Source organism: Solanum lycopersicum, chromosome 4 (genome assembly GCF_036512215.1).
Source record: "Solanum lycopersicum chromosome 4, SLM_r2.1".
NCBI lineage: Eukaryota > Viridiplantae > Streptophyta > Magnoliopsida > Solanales > Solanaceae > Solanum > Solanum lycopersicum.
In genome coordinates this window covers 55856863-55873165 of record NC_090803.1, presented here as the reverse complement: position 1 = coordinate 55873165, position 16303 = coordinate 55856863, and the positions used below count along the sequence as shown (strand labels likewise).

Here is a 16303-nt window from a genome sequence, read left to right as displayed (position 1 = left end):
GGGAAAGGAATCCTTTTTTTTTTTTAATTTCTCGCCAGGTGTTCGGAGTCTATATTGGAGTACCAACTGAATCTGAATCGTGCAGTATAGGTTTCGTTTGGGCGTGACACTTTCAATAGGATTTCCTCTACAGCCAGTACTGAATGTGGATTGTGCAAATAATAATAAATCACGATTAAAGATTTTCTTGTTGGACTCTCGAAATCGATTAAAGATTTTCTTGTTGGACTCTCGAAATTCAAACTATGTTTACTTAAAGTTTTGTTTGGGTTGTATTAAGGGAAGGAAATAAAAGTTGATATATATTCCCAAAGTATGTATAGAAACATAGATTTAATAATTACAATTATACAAGTGTTAAAATTAGGAGCTCATAAAGTTGTCCTCAAGAACTGTACGACAAAATATATAACAGCCAGCAGCAATGCAATTTGGTAAAAATCTCTTTGGAAACTGTCATCCCTTTGAAAGAACTGCATCCTCATACAGGTACACAATTTTTGTCAGATGCAAAATTTTCTTCATATATAAAACATAATCTCCAAAATTATATTTTTTTATGGTCACAATTTATGTGGTGATATTTGACTGCAAACACGTATAGTTCAAGAGAATTTTTTTTTTACAATTAGTAGTTTAAATCAAATTACAGACATTTTGTATGTTATAAATAAATCATAGTTCATAAACGTGTCATTTAACTAGGCTTCATCTGCCATAAATATCTTCCAACTTTGGTATGCACAAGCAGACACCTAAACTTGTATAGAGTTGAGCAAGTATACACACGTCAAACTTGGCGTCCTATGAGGCAATTCACATCCTACACGACATCCTATGTGTATTATGTCAATGTAGGACATGTGTGTATACTTGTTCAACTTTATACAAGTTCAAGTATACTTGTGCATACTCAAGGTGAGAAGGTATAGATGCAAACTGAGACCAAGTTAAAAGGACTTGTATATATATTGTGTCTATTAAATAATCTAAACGAAAAAGGGTAAAAAGAATGTTCTTAGCTATGTGAAATTGAACAAAAGTGTCTGCCATCAATATCTAATTAAGCCTATGAATTTGGACAGTAAAATAATTTCAAGATTTTGAGACTTTATAAAGAAGAAATACCTTCGCTGGATCACCATAAGGGTCAGGATAAACATCCATGTTTTTATTCTCTTTAGCAGATTTAGAACTCAAGTCATTAACAATATCAACCACATCTTTTCCAGCTTCAACAGTAGCGAATAGTCGTCGCGATGCCCAGAAATAAGCTTGAGCAATGATGGATGATCCTGATAAATCCCATTCCTCTTCATGCTCAACTACTTGTCCACTTATTTGATTCAAAGTGAATCTTGAATTTACTTTGATCATCAAATCCCCTCCTATGCTACCAATCAATGACTTTGCTTTTCCTTTTATTGTCCACTTAATATTCAACACACTTGTTGATAACATCACCATTTCTTGCACACTCTGCATACCAATACAATACAATACAATGTTATAGACTCCCCATGAGCGAAAAGTGCAACGACTTAAAGTTCAGGTCAGGGGCTTAGCTACATAATCAGAGTGTCATGCGGAAGCTAATAATTGCAAAACATGATAACGATATGTACTATACAATGTTACTGAATGCTATAGCCTACTACTCCTGATGAGAGAACGGTGCAACGACTTAAGCTCAGGCCAGGGGCTTAGCTACATAATCAGAGAAAGCTAATAATTGCAAATCATGATGACGATATTATTGAATGCTATAGACTCCCCATGAGCGAAGTGTGCAACGACTTAAAGTTCAGGTCAGGGGCTTAGCTACATAATCAGAGTGTCATGCGGAAGCTAAAATTTGCAAATCATGATGACGATATGTAGAAAACTATACTAAAACAATCATAATATGTTGCATTTATATATGTCTTCGTTTATATAAATATATAAAACTTGTAGAAATGAAAGAGATGTTAAAACGTTACCGGTTTAGGATTCTGCAGAGCATCAGTTATCCATAATGGTCTCTTGTACTTGTCTCGTCCTGTAAAACTTCTCACTGGATCCTGCATTTCATTGTGTGACACAGTACATTAACGTAGAAGATTAGTAGATAATCGAACGTTGACTTGCATTTTACACAAGTTATTTGCTTGTTTGTCAATGTCTTATCAAATTAGTTATGAACTTATATACACTGACAACGTAAATCATCATGTTGTTTAAAAGTGTGACATCATTACGAGTATCTCAACATATATATATATACACACACCGCACACGTACCTTATACTTGACAGAGACAGCAAAGGTACCGAGGGCACGATTGCCTTCACGTAGTTCGAGAATATCTCGAACTAGCTGCCTAGCAGTAGCTTCCACAGAAGGGCTACTAATGCATTCAAACTCATCACACAATTCCCCAAAATCCATTCCATCTACAAGTTTATCAGCATCTTCAGTAGCTAACTCTGTTCTATTCGAATCATTGATAACTGCCACACACACACACATTAGAGTAATGAGATCGGTTCAACTGAATTCAGTATTTTATTTTTTTACAAAAAAAAAATGATAAACTTTAAACTTGTCATTTTACCTCGGAACGAAAATCGATGAGGTTGATGAATGGAAATAGACTTTCCATAAATATTATTATTATTATTATTGTAATTGATGAAAGGAGGAGGAGGAGGAGGAAGAAGAAGAGAAGAAATGGTCATATTGTTTGTTTCTTCATGATTACTAATTAGGTTGATTCTCTTTCACTCCTAATGAGATAAGGTGTGATTTTGTTTATGTGGTGGTTTTTGAGTTTCATTTTTAGGTGGCAACACTTTATTATCTCTTCAATTTGCTACATCCTTCCACATTTTTTCCTAATAAAATATTCCATTCTAACAGAAAAATGTCATTTTACTTGATTTCATTTTATATTTATGTGCTTCATTCAGCACAAGTAGACTCTTAAAACTGAACAAATAGACACACGTGTCGTACGTGGCATCCTACATGACAATTTGTGTCATACGTGTATTATGCCTCATAGGACATAAAATTGAAACCTAGCTTGATTCGAAACTCGAGACCTGAGTCCTGATCCCGACCTAGGACTCGAGATTCGACCTGACCTTGGCCCGAGATCTGACTCTCAATCCTCACGAAGGACTCGATACCCTACCCTAATTCAAAACTCGAGAACCAACCCTAACTTCGGACCCTATCCTAACCGAGACCACAGATCCGAGACTCCAAACTCGAGACCTGACTCATAAAAAATTAAACTAAATCACAAGTAGTAGTTAATACAAATTAAAGTAAATCTTAAATATGGGGTAGAATTGGGATAAATTGAAGATCACTTTAAAGCCTAATATGATATTATCTTATACCAATTCATAAAATTTTGGATGAATTGAGCAAACCAACAACTTTTGGGTCATATTTGACACCCTTATTAAGGACCATATTTTATATTCAGTCACTAAATTAAGATAACCTTTTTCTTGTAGTCTTATAAAGATGATAACATTGGATTTTTTTAAATGATTGTTACTCTTTTCGTAAGCACATATATCTAAATCCACCAAAATTCGAGAAAAAAAAAATATTCCAAGAATTAAATTAGTTCAATTCGATTAGATTTTTCAATATTTATGCCCATTCCTATCCCTTATTTTTGTGTGTTGACTACGTAAGGAATCACAAGTCCCTAAAAAAATTTCAACGTGGAGGGATTGTTTTTGAGGGTGTGATATTATAATAGTTGACTTGCTAATTATTCTCTCTTTCATTTATGAAAAATAATATGACATTGATTCTTGCCCTTTGGTTCATGCAACTCTGCAAAGGTGGACCTAGGGCAGGTTCAACTAAATTCATGGCTTTTGCTCGAACTGTATATTTACGATTGGTATAATACATAAACGTGTCCTTTAATTTAGCTTCAGCTAACATTAATGCCCTCCAAGTTTCGGTATGCGTTGTGCATAAGTAAACACTTAAACTCGAATAAAATTAAACAAGTAAACACATGTATCCTATGTGGCATAACACACATAGACCACCACGTAGGACACAAATTGACATGTAGAATGCTATGTAGGACGGATATGCCTACTTGTTCAACTTTATACAAGTTCAATGACTTACTTGTGCACATCCGAAATTGGACTACATAGATCTCAGCTGAGGCTGAGTAAATAATAAGATCATACTTATTCTGGACGTCCTGCTGAATCAGATATGAGTCATTAGTTGACTTGAGCAGAAAGAGGAAAATTGAATACTTTGTTGTTCTTATTTGCATATTTTTGGTATCTCAATGGATGGATTGGCTGAAACAGGATCTTCTTCTTCTTTGTGGCCATGCACTTATGATGTTTTCTTAAGTTTTAGAGGAGAGGATGTACGGAAGAACTTCGTCGATCATCTATATACAGCTTTGCAGCAAAGAGGAATTCACACTTTCAAAGATGATGAAAAACTTGAAAGAGGGAAATCTATTTCACCTTCACTTTTCAAAGCTATCGAAGAATCGATGATTTCCATCATCATATTCTCTCAAAACTATGCTGCTTCTTCATGGTGTCTAGATGAGCTTGTTAAGATCACTCAATGCATGAAACTCAGGGGACAGATTGTTCTTCCTGTCTTCTATGACGTGGATCCATCTGTCGTAAGAAAACAAAAGGCAAACGTTGGTGAGTTCTTCGCTAGGCATGAGTTAGATTTCAAAGATGATGAAGAAAGGGTGAAGAGATGGCGTACTGCTATGACAGAAGCAGCAAATGTATCTGGTTGGGATTTGCCAAATATTGCTAACGGGTAAAGTTATGTGTACTTTTAACTCTTGGTTTTCGTCTTTCCTATTGTGCCTTGTTTTCCATAAGAACATCGAGTTTGTAACTCATTTCTATCTGATATCAGGCACGAATCAAAGTGTATCGAGCAAGTTGTAGAATGTGTCATGGAGATATTAGGTCATACTGCTTCTGATGCTACTGAAAATCTTGTTGGAATACGCTCAAGAATGGGGACAGTGTATTCCTTGTTGAATCTGGAGTCTGGTAAAGTTCAATTCGTTGGAATATGGGGAATGAGCGGAATAGGGAAAACAACTATAGCAAGAGCCATCTACGACAAGATTTTCCGTTACTTTCAAGGTGCTACTTTCCTTCATGAAGTTGGAGAAACTTCAGCCAAACATGGTATCCAACATTTGCAGCAGATACTTCTTTCTGAGCTACTTCTGTTAAAAGATCTAAGAATAAACAATGTATTTGAAGGAACCAGCTTGGTAAGAAGACGACTAAATGGGAAACGAGTCCTAATTGTTCTTGATGATGTCAATCATGGAAACCAGTTAGATGCCCTAGCTAAAAGCCATGACTGGTTTGGTGCAGGCAGTATAATCATCATAACAACAAAGGATAAGCAGTTGCTTCGTCAATATAACGTGGACAAAATGTATAAAGTGAGTCTGTTAAACACTGATGAAAGTATTGAACTCCTTAGTTCGTATGCATTCCAGAATCGCCTTCCTAAAAGTGGATATGGAGAGATCATAGCTGAAGTTGTTCGGTATGCTGGTGGTCTTCCATTAGCTCTTAAAGTTTTGGGTTGCTCTCTGTATGGCGGAGGCATGATTGAATGGAGAGAAACAGTGGAGAGACTAAAACGAATTCCAGAAGGCGAAATTGTAGAAAAACTCAAAGTAAGTTTCAATAGACTAAGTGAGACCGACCAAAAGATCTTCTTAGATATTGCATGTTTCTTTAAAGGGAAGAAGAAAGGTTCTGTCATTAGAATTCTTCGTAGTTTCAGTTTTACTCCTGTCCTTGGCATAAGAAATCTCATCGAAAAATCTCTTGTAACTGTTTCAAAAGGTAGGATTGTGATGCATCAGTTGATCCAAGAGATGGGTTGGCATATTGTTCGCAAAGAAGCTTCAAACAATCTTGGCAAGTATACTAGGCTCTGGTCTCCCGATGATATTCTTCATGTACTATCTGAAAATAAGGTAAGTTTATATATACTGCAGCATGAAACACGTTTCAATCGTTCAGGAGAAGTTGAATACATAGTTCCCTAATGTTACATTTCATTCCTTTTATAGGCCACAGAAGCTGTGGAAGGCATATGGTTGCACTTACCTATTCCGAAAGACATAAATGTTGGTGCAGAAGCCTTCAAACAAACGTACAACCTGAGGCTGCTCAAGATACACAATGCAAGTGTCTCTGTAGCTCCAGATGATCTTCCTAATAAATTGATATGGCTTCATTGGCATGGCTACCCAATGAAGTCACTTCCAGCAAGTTTTCAAGCAGAAAGGCTTGTTTGTCTGAAAATGCAGTATAGCCGCGTTGTACACTTGTGGAAGGGAGTAAAATTACTACACAAACTGAAGTTTCTCAACCTTAGTCACTCTCAAAAGCTAGTCAGCTGTCCAGATTTCACGGGGGTGCCCAATCTCGAGAAGTTGGTTCTTGAAGATTGTTCGAGTATAATTGAGATCCATCCTTCCGTGGGATATCTCAAAAATCTTGTTCTACTAAACCTGAAGAACTGCAAGAATCTTAAGAGCCTTCCAAACATTATTCGATTGGATAATCTTGAGACTTTAATTCTTTCTGGCTGCTTGAAACTCGAAAATTTCCCAGAAATCATGAGTGACATGAATTGCTTATCTGAGGTCTACTTGGAAGCTACAGATGTAAAAGAGTTGCCTTCTTCAATTGAACACCTCACTGGCCTTCGATTGATGAATCTAGGCTACTGCAGGAATCTTACAAATTTACCAACAACCATAGGCAGATTAAAATCTCTTAGGATTCTTATTCTCTCTGGATGTTCAAAGCTAGAAAAGTTGCCAGAGGAACTGGGACATATAGAAATCTTAGAGGAACTCTATTGCGACGAAACTGCCATTCAAAGCCCACCTTCATCCATTACACTATTGAAGAACCTTAAGACCTTATCTTTTCATGGATGTAAAGGCATGGTATCTCAGTCATGGAGTTCACTTTTCTATGCATGGCTTCAGCCAAGAAAACATAATCACAAGCCAACAAGTCTGATGTTTTCTTCCTTTTCTGGTTTATTTTCTTTGAGGAAATTGGATCTTAGTGACTGTTGTATGTTGGATGAAGGAATTCCTAGTGATCTTGGATGTTTGTCTTCTTTGGTTGAGCTAAATCTTAGTGGGAATAATTTTGTGGATATCTCTCAAGCAAGTCTCAACATGCTTCCGCGGCTCAGAATCCTTGAGCTAGTGGGTTGTGAGAGGCTTGAAAGGTTGCCAGAACTTCCAACAACAATTGAGGAAGTTTTTGCAGATAATTGTACATCCCTGATGACCGATGACATGGGAATATTGACCAACTACAAGATGTTACAGCGAATATCGTTCACTAATTGTGTTGGACTACTGCAGAATCAGCAGACGCGTGACATGGCTACCTCATTGTGGCTTCACCTATTCAAGGTCTCTTTACGTCTTCACCTTTACCTATTGTTATCTTTGTATCCTTTACTTACATACAGTCGAGATCAGACAGTTGATCAGCCTGAGTCTCTTAACTAATATGAATGTTGTAATTGTGTGCTGCAGAAGTGCATTGTTAAAAGTGGTCACTTTAGCATTTACCTACCTGGAGAACAAGTTCCAGAATGGTTTGGCTACAAACTCAATGGAACTTCAGTTTCACTGCAGCTGCCAAACGATTGGTACAATGATAAATTCATGGGATTTGCCATCTGTGTGGTGTCTGACCAAGAAACAACATGGTTATCAGTTCATGAAGGTTACCTACAGGAAATGCCAGGCATTTCGATTGAGTTTACAATCAAAAGCCACCTACGGAGGAGCACGAGTTGCCTAATGAACATTGGTTTTGTAGGGACAAACAAGAATGTTGCTTCAGATCACACATGCCTTGCCTATGTGGCATTTGAAGAATACTGGTCAATGTACAAAAACCACTTAGACACCCCAAACAATTGGTATCAAATCGATTTTTCTGCAAACTCATTGAGGAAACATATATTCCTAAAAAGTTGGGGAATTCGTCTAGTGTACACTGATGACTTACAGAGTTTCACATCTTGAGCGATTTCCAGATGAGGTGTGTTCTCTCTGCTTTATATGCATGCCTGGCTTTTGTAAGTATTTTGAAAATAATAAAGCAAATGTTATACTAAAACATCTCAACCCCATATATTAACAAAGTGCAAACGTTGATCAAAGAGATACGAACATAATCAGCAACTTGAACCAGAAAAAAGGACTGCATTACCACACATTATTAATCAACATAACAATGATGGAAAAACACACAATCTCGATATCTCTTTGATAAGGTACACACAATCTTGGTATATATGCGAAAGAAAAGAAAGCTAGCAACCAAGACAGGAGAGTTGGTTTTTACAAAAATTCCACTTTTACCAACACTAGGAAGAGAATGGATGATTCCCAGACACTCTAATATAGCTGGGGCCACCTCTCCAGTCTACAACAAATATAAAATGCCCCTATTTTTTTTCCCTCCCAGTAGATAGATATGTGAGACCTTAAAATGGATGGAACTAAATAAAAATTGAAAAATAACCGAAAGAAATAAATCCAAACTTGGAAATCTCACCCTCTGTTGCTTCTTTGAGTTCGATTCCAGACAGTTTAATTCTCGTCCTTGTCAGGCACAAACCTTGGCAGTGTCAATAATGTGTTCAGCCGGGAAACCCCTTCCAGTGCAGACCATTCCGCCCCCACCTCTGAGAGCAGTTCCTCATGTTCTGATGCTTCCTCTATCTCTTCTTCTGAAACTTCAACTTCTCGAACAGTTCCAGAACGAGTAAATGCAGTTGGACCTGAGGCATCACCTGTCTTGGCACCAACTTCATTTGCTTTCATTGAGACAGTCTTGTCACTGTCTTCTGTATTGGAAGCAGTGGACAAGTTGTTTGAGTTTGAATCAAGAAAAAGGCAAACAACTGCACAATCATCAACTTTAGAAGTAGGGTATTTTGTCCTCCAGGCTCGAACAGCTGATTCAACTAGCGATCGAGCTGCAGACGAACGGGATGAAGCAGATGCAACAATCTTTACAACTTCATCATTTGTAAGTACATCCCATATCTGTCATAAAAATTAATATAGACTAGGATAAATAAGATGCAATAAACATTGAGCAAAAGAAATACCAGAACCCGTGTATACATTTTTTTAATAAGGGGAATACAAAGTACTAAAAGCTGAAGTTTCATACCCCATCAGTTGCCAGAACAATGAACTCATCTTTTCCTGTTAAACGCCTATATGATATTTCGGGTACAGAGATGAGACCAAAATCCTTCAGGCAAAAATCTCCAAAAGCACGTGCCATGGCAAGTCCAGGAGAGTCACTATTTGGCAACCACACTCTTGCAACCTCTGGTTCATCATGAAGAGAAAAAACACGCCCTCTACATTTACGAATTCTTTCAGCCTCCGCTGTAAAATTAGGAAGAAGAGGAAATTAGGAGAACATTAAATTGAAATAAGCACCAATAGCATTAAACAGTAACCTATCCCAAAAAGATAAAACTAGAATGCTTTCATTTTTGCACCAGGCTTTTATCCGTTTAATGCATCCACCAGAAAAAATCTAAAACTTCAGCTTCCAAGAATTTGCAAAGCAAGCATCTCAACAACCTAGTGAAATCCCACAAAGTGGGCTTGGGGAGGGTAGAGAACACATGCCTTACCACTACCTCTCTGAGGTAGACAAACTACTTTTGGAAGACCCTCGACACAAACAAATCAAAGAAACAATTAAAAGGAAAACGGAAGTGGAGAGAAACATGAAATCTAATAGCAAAACAGTGTGGAGCATATATCCAAGGAACCGTAACAACAACAAGAAGGTGCAATCACCTATACACATTAAACCACAAATGATATCAGATGCCAAAATACACTTACTAGATGAAAAGGCTAATACTACGACCGACACGGTGCTCTATACCACCAAGCCAAATACATGAATAGGCTACTAATATGACAACTCTCAACTATCTAGTAAGTACTAACCTTCTACCCTTCTACCCTTATATGTGAATTACATACCCTTCTATCTATGGTCATGTACTATGGACATGTACCTGGTAAGCTGAAGTTCTGCTATCACCTGTCTAATTAATTCTGTCTAATCACTTCTCCTTAATACTTTTTCGACCTACCTCTACCTCTCTTCGACCCTAAAATATCGTACCTCTCACACCTCCTTGTAGGCATCCACACATCTCCTCTTCACATGCCTTGCCATCTCAGTCTCCCCTCCCTCAACTTGTCCACCACATAGGTCACTCTCACTTTGTCCCGGATATCCTCATTCCTAATCCTATTGCTTCTGGTATGCCCACACATCTATCTCAACATCCTCATTTCCTCCACTTGCATCTTTTGAGCCTAGTGTTCTTAACTAATCAACACTCCACCCCATAAAACAGAGCTGGTCTAACCACTATTCTATAAAACTTGCCTATAAGTTTTGGTAGTACTTCTGGTCACACAAGACTCTGGATGCAAGCCTCCACTTCATCCGAGCAGCACTAATATGATGTATGACATCATCGTTGATCTCCCAATTTCTTTGGATCAAAGACCCAGATATTTAAATCTTTCTCTCTTTGGGACAACTTGTGTATCAAGTTTTAACTCCACGTCTGCCTCATGCTAAACATCACTGAATTTTACACTTCAAATACTTTGCCTTGGTCCTGCTCAACCTGAACCCCTTTAGACTTTAAAGTTTGTATCCACACCTCTAACCTATTGTTAACTCCGACATGAGTCTCCTCGATCAAAACAATGTCATTTGCAAATAACATACATCATGGCACCTCACCCTGAATATGTAGTGTCAATTCATTCATCACCAATGCAAATAGAAGAGCCAAGTGTTGAACCCTAGTACAACCCCATCTCAACTGGGAAATGATTTGAGTCTCCTCTTGTTGTTCTTACTCGAGTCTTGACTACATACATGTCCTTTATCGGCCCAATGTAAGCCATTTGTGCACTTTTTGACTCCAAGCATCATGAAAGGACTTCTCATTTCCTCTCCTTGTATTTCTCCATCAGTCCCCTCCTCACAAGATGAATGTAGACAGTAGTTGATTGCCCTACCATGAATGCAAACTGGTCCCCTCATCCTCATCTCCACCACCTTCTCCCAATCTTTCATAGTGTGACTCGATAATTTTATACCCCTATAATTGTTGCAATTTTGGATATCACCCTTAATCTTGTACTACGGAATCATTGTACTCCACCTCTTCGTCATGCATTTCTCAAAAATGACATTAATCAACCCAATCAGCCACGCAAAACTTGCCTTGTCTATGAATTTCGAAAACTCAACCGAAATTTCATCAAGTTCGATTGTCCGTTCATCTTACACTGCAGTCTTAACCTCCTCAACCTTACAACACTTACAATATCCACAATATCCAAAATCCCACCGACTCTCTGAGTTCTCTAAATCACCCAACATGATGTCTCTGTCCCCTACTTCATTCAAGAGAGATTTTTCCGTCCTATTTTTTTTCATAATATGTCTTAATTTCTTCCAAATTAAGGTAACTGCATTCCACTCCATTTTACTTCACTTCAGTTTGATAACACAAGTGATCTTTGTTGATAACTGGTCATGGATGTAAAGAGCTTCAAGTGCACATCACTTAAATTATAGGAAGTTTAAAAAGCTGTCTTGAGAACATGAGACTTCTAAGGATACAAGAAGACCTTTAGCCGAGGAAGCAAGATGGATAGAATTGGCAGTACAGAAAATTTGAAGAACTGCAAGATTTCAACATAAGCATAATTTATAAGAACTGCAATTTGTCGAGAAGGGAAAACATCTCAAATACCAAATCTTTTGGAAAGATTTGCTCCTTATATTCATTTATCATAGTGGATGTGATTGCATTGACAGTTCAATTGCCACTAATAGTAAGTAGTTTCTACATTAAGGGAACACCTTAAGTAGATGATTTCACCATTAAGATCTCCTCAACCAATACCCTGATACTGCACCTACACATAGATGAGATCCTAATACTTCTAGTTATGCAACACTTCAGTCAACAAAATAAGATTAATTCATCACACTTTGCCAATGTTTTCATATTCATCCACTATATAGTTCTGCAGAAGCACAACACTTTCAAACATGCAGTGCACCCACCCCGATGTTATATTTGGGGAAAATACATAAATTATAAAAAAATTTGGTACAAGATAAATTAGTAAATTACTCCCTAAACTTGCCATCAGAGGCGGTTACGCACAAACTTCACGGGTCCCCCTTACCCCCTTATTACTGAAACTCCATCAAGAAACAGCTAGGAAACTACTCTTTAACCCTCATAAATATGTAATATAACCAAACAAACCCTCTAATGCTGCAAGGAGGCCAAATGCTTCCTTTCTCTTCTTGTCTATCAATGTGAAAATTGATTTTATCAAAATAATGACTATTTATTTTCAAGATAATTTCATAAAAACAAATAGAGCAACATAAAAGAATTCCTAGAAACAAGGAGATGGTAAAATGAATTAGAAAAAGAAAAGAAGACAGAAGCAAATTACAAGTGAGATTGCTCATTGTGGCAAGAGCACTCCACTTCCAGCCAAGAGGTTGGAGTTCCGGTGGGAGCAAAGTAGGAAGAGGGTCACTGCTGACAACTCGGAAGTTGGTTTAAAAGTCGGATTTACTTCATCAAAAGAAAAAAAAAGAAGAGAGGACAAAATAGAACATAGTATCTGTTTTTTTTAATTAAGGATAGAACATGGTATCTGTTATGGTGATTGATGGGCACCATACAGAAGCTCAGTTCTTTTCCTTTCCAAGTCCCTCTAACTTTAACCTCTATTTTCCCTCATTGGAAAAGGTTACTTCTATAATTGCAACATAACAAACAATTTTTTTTTTTTTGAATCAAAGCCAAAAGAAAAAAGGTCACTATGGTTCATAATCGAGTTGAAGAGAAGCAACTATTGCAGCAAAATTGAAGTTTGTACATTTAGGGAAGGCCAAAATAGAGAGGAGAGACGAAGGTAAATGAAAGGAAGTTTTAGCAACAAATGAGTAATGGTTAGGTAAAATGAAGTTTTTATGCCAAACTAAATGACATCATAATTCATCAAATCAACACAAGTTGGTAATCTTGTGAGATGATCAGCACAAAAGCAAAAATCCAGAAAATTGATCCATCATCAGTTCAATCAGCCCTATGCAATATAATGAAACCAACCTGGTAGATTAGGCTTCAGATCCACTGTCAATTGTACAGCAGTTAGAGAACCATCTTTGTCTCTGGTACCTAGAATTGCTCGGGAGTCGCCTACATTTCCTATAACAAGATCCTGGCCCTGCAAGAAAAGGAATTAATGGGGTTCATTCTTCCAAACGTTTCAGCATAATATCGAGCTAGATTCAAATTTCTGGATCTGTCAAGGACCTGTTTAATAAGGGTTACAGCTGTTGTCCCACTACAGAAGCAGTCAATATTAGTGTAGCTTTTCAGTTCCCTGTCCATAACCTTATAAGCCTTCAAAAATGATTCCTTCAAAGTCTGAAAGATCTCTGGGTGCTTTCCAGTCTCTTCAACATCAATTGAAACCCTAGAGTCATCGGCCGCGGATATAAGGGAAGCATCCTCGGGATATAGGCTAGCCCCAGCATTTAGACTGATCTCCTTTAGGACATCCTCACTTTTCAGACTAACTTCCCAATGTGCACTTAGCTTCGAGGGAAGGGAATCTCTGACTCGCTTGGCAACCATATGGCCATGAGGACCGTGGCCATCAAAAACACCACAGAATACAGTATCTGTTCTGGAAGCGAAGTTCTGAAATTTCATCATAAAAGATGTATTAGGAGATGCTCACCATATAAGACAAAATCACAACGGAAGGATCACTAGGAAAAATCAGTGCAAGAATGAAAAAATGTGAACAAATCCTCTGTCGAACAACAATCCACAAACTACAAAGAAAAGAAAGAAATGGCAAAATCTAAAACATAGCTTGATAAAAAAATGGACAATTCCTTTCTAGGCATGTCCAGGAAACTATAGCCTATCAATCTAGAAAGAATGTTATCAGTAGCTAATCACAGTATCTGATACATTATCGTGTTATTATCCTATTTTCTCCCACATGCATCCACTAAGTTCTCGTTGTTCTACAGAATCGATTGCCAATTTTATTTTATTTTTTTGATTGGTGGATTTTTCATGATTTTATCTTTAACCATCCATGCCTTTAAATGGGAATGGACATGAAGAACAAGTCTGTTAAGTTCCACTGTAATAAATAAACTGACTATGCCTCATCTGATGCTAGCAAGGTCAATAATGTCAAGCCTCCTATACACAAAACAAACTTGAAACCTAAAACAAAAGGGGGAAAATAGATTTTGAGTTTATCCATTCTGAAAGATGATTTCCTGGAGAAGCTTGAAGAAGATAATGACCCGATACAAGTGAAGCACAACTAGTAGGAAAATTCTTTTTGATAAACAACTAGAAGGTTTTCAACTATCCTACAACAAGAGACAAAAGAAAAAAGAAGAGAGAAGGTTTCTAGAAGAGAACACATTATGCGCAGTAGCGGAGCCACCTTGTCCCTTCACTGAAAAAATACAATATGCAAATATGTAAAGGAAAATCCTTTTTGTATCTATAGTATCATTCGTTGAGTCCCTTGACTTCTTCATGTGTTAATTTTATTTTTTTAATATTTTGACTCCCATTAATGAAAATCCTAGCTCCACAGTTGATACGGCTTGTTAGAGGACCCTTTATCAGCTGACGAAAAACAACAAATGTCACAGTTATAAGTAGTCACAAATCAGAGGGTTAACATAATACTCAGGTGAACAATCTAAGATCAAACACACCCAATATATGAAGTACAAGAACTACGTAGGCAGCCTATAAAAGCATAGTCCAATATAACTATGTGCAACTATAGTAAGATGAATTTGAAGGACTAACCTCCCAAACAACCATGGCATCTTGATTCGTTCCTTTCTTGCCTTGCTGAGTGAAGAGTGAAGCTGCCTCGCTCGATCCATTCAAGAACAATCGTCCAGGAGTCTTACGCAGCTGTTCTTCCTTGCATTTGTTGAAGGAAGAATTCCTAGATACCCTCCTACTCTTCTTCTTCTTAACTCCAACAGCAGATGTAGGAGAACCCGGAACAGGGGTCCTGCTTTCATAAGTTAAGCAGGACCCCGTCCGGAGTGCCCGGACTATATTCAATAAACAATCCAGAGCACCAACACAACCAACCCCTCTATTCTCCGTATTCGAATCCGTCACACCCGTTTTCTAATTACAAAATCCTACAATAATTTTTTTTCAAATTCCAAATACCCAATTCTCCCCTCAATCCAACAAATCCACCCTTTTCATCCAAAAACATCAAAAAAAAAACAATTGCCAAATTAAAAATCTTTCAGCCTTAAAAAGTGCTGAACCTTTTACAATCTTGAATTTATACTTTTTTTCACCTTTCTATCAAAAAGGGGTTGCAGATCTATGTAAAAATAAGCGCCCCCACTTGCACCAAAATGATACCTTTATGAGTGGTTGCAAAGGCAAAGAATCCACCAGCTCAAAGCATAATACTCATATGAAAAGGAAACTAATAGAGAGATCGAATCTGAAGAAATGAAAGAGGAATGAATGAGAAGAGAGGAAGATTGAGAGGAGGAGAATAAGAATCGCAACAAACTAAAACAAGGAGAGAGATTAGAGATCACACAAAAACCGCAAACACAACTTGTGTCTTTATTTATTTCTTCACTAAATTTTAGAGAGACACACTTTTTTTTGTTCCATATATATGCATTGCCTTGTAAAAATATCGTGTCTCTCGTTGATTTGACACACCTATTAAAAGAAATACGTAATAAATTATTTTTTAACTTTATTGGATGTAATTGAAAAGTGTGTTAATAATCAAATGTTTTTTTCATCCTTAATTATTTATTTATTATTAAATTCACACTTATTTAGAAAATTATAATTCAAATAGTAGTTTGTCATTTTACTTTTATTAATTATAAAGTGGATGAATTAAAAAATTAAGAGTTTCAAATAATTATACCTTTTTCAAGAAATCATAAATAAAAAATAGAATGAACAATTAATTAAAAATAAAGAGATTAAAATTTAATAATAAAAATAACATAAACACACAAAAAATAAAATATTCCTTGTTTTTTTAAAAAAAATTGAATAGCTATTA

At 36.9% G+C, this 16303-nt stretch overlaps 3 protein-coding genes across 3 annotated transcripts; 1 reads left to right on the top strand and 2 right to left on the bottom strand.

Annotated features, from left to right (window-relative positions):
* Window positions 1-275: 275 nt before the first annotated feature.
* Window positions 276-2851, bottom strand: LOC101253079 (uncharacterized). Its single transcript, XM_004237327.5, has 5 exons — window positions 2597-2851; window positions 2284-2492; window positions 1983-2063; window positions 1129-1479; window positions 276-473 (listed from the first exon to the last, which is right to left on the bottom strand). Exons 1-5 carry the CDS (start codon window positions 2718-2720, stop codon window positions 372-374), a joined length of 867 nt encoding a protein of 288 aa, XP_004237375.1. The 5' UTR covers window positions 2721-2851; the 3' UTR covers window positions 276-371.
* A 1382-nt stretch (window positions 2852-4233) lies between these two features.
* On the top strand, window positions 4234-8204 carry LOC101248007 (disease resistance protein Roq1-like). Its single transcript, XM_004237536.5, has 4 exons — window positions 4234-4824; window positions 4927-6019; window positions 6116-7486; window positions 7613-8204. Exons 1-4 carry the CDS (start codon window positions 4322-4324, stop codon window positions 8108-8110), a joined length of 3465 nt encoding a protein of 1154 aa, XP_004237584.1. The 5' UTR covers window positions 4234-4321; the 3' UTR covers window positions 8111-8204.
* Window positions 8205-8270: 66 nt separating this feature from the next.
* LOC101248292 (probable protein phosphatase 2C 33) lies at window positions 8271-15933 on the bottom strand. Its single transcript, XM_004237537.3, has 5 exons — window positions 15046-15933; window positions 13507-13896; window positions 13300-13417; window positions 9270-9493; window positions 8271-9139 (listed from the first exon to the last, which is right to left on the bottom strand). The coding sequence occupies exons 1-5, from the start codon at window positions 15058-15060 to the stop codon at window positions 8681-8683; spliced, it is 1206 nt and encodes a 401-aa protein (XP_004237585.2). The 5' UTR covers window positions 15061-15933; the 3' UTR covers window positions 8271-8680.
* Window positions 15934-16303: the final 370 nt, after the last annotated feature.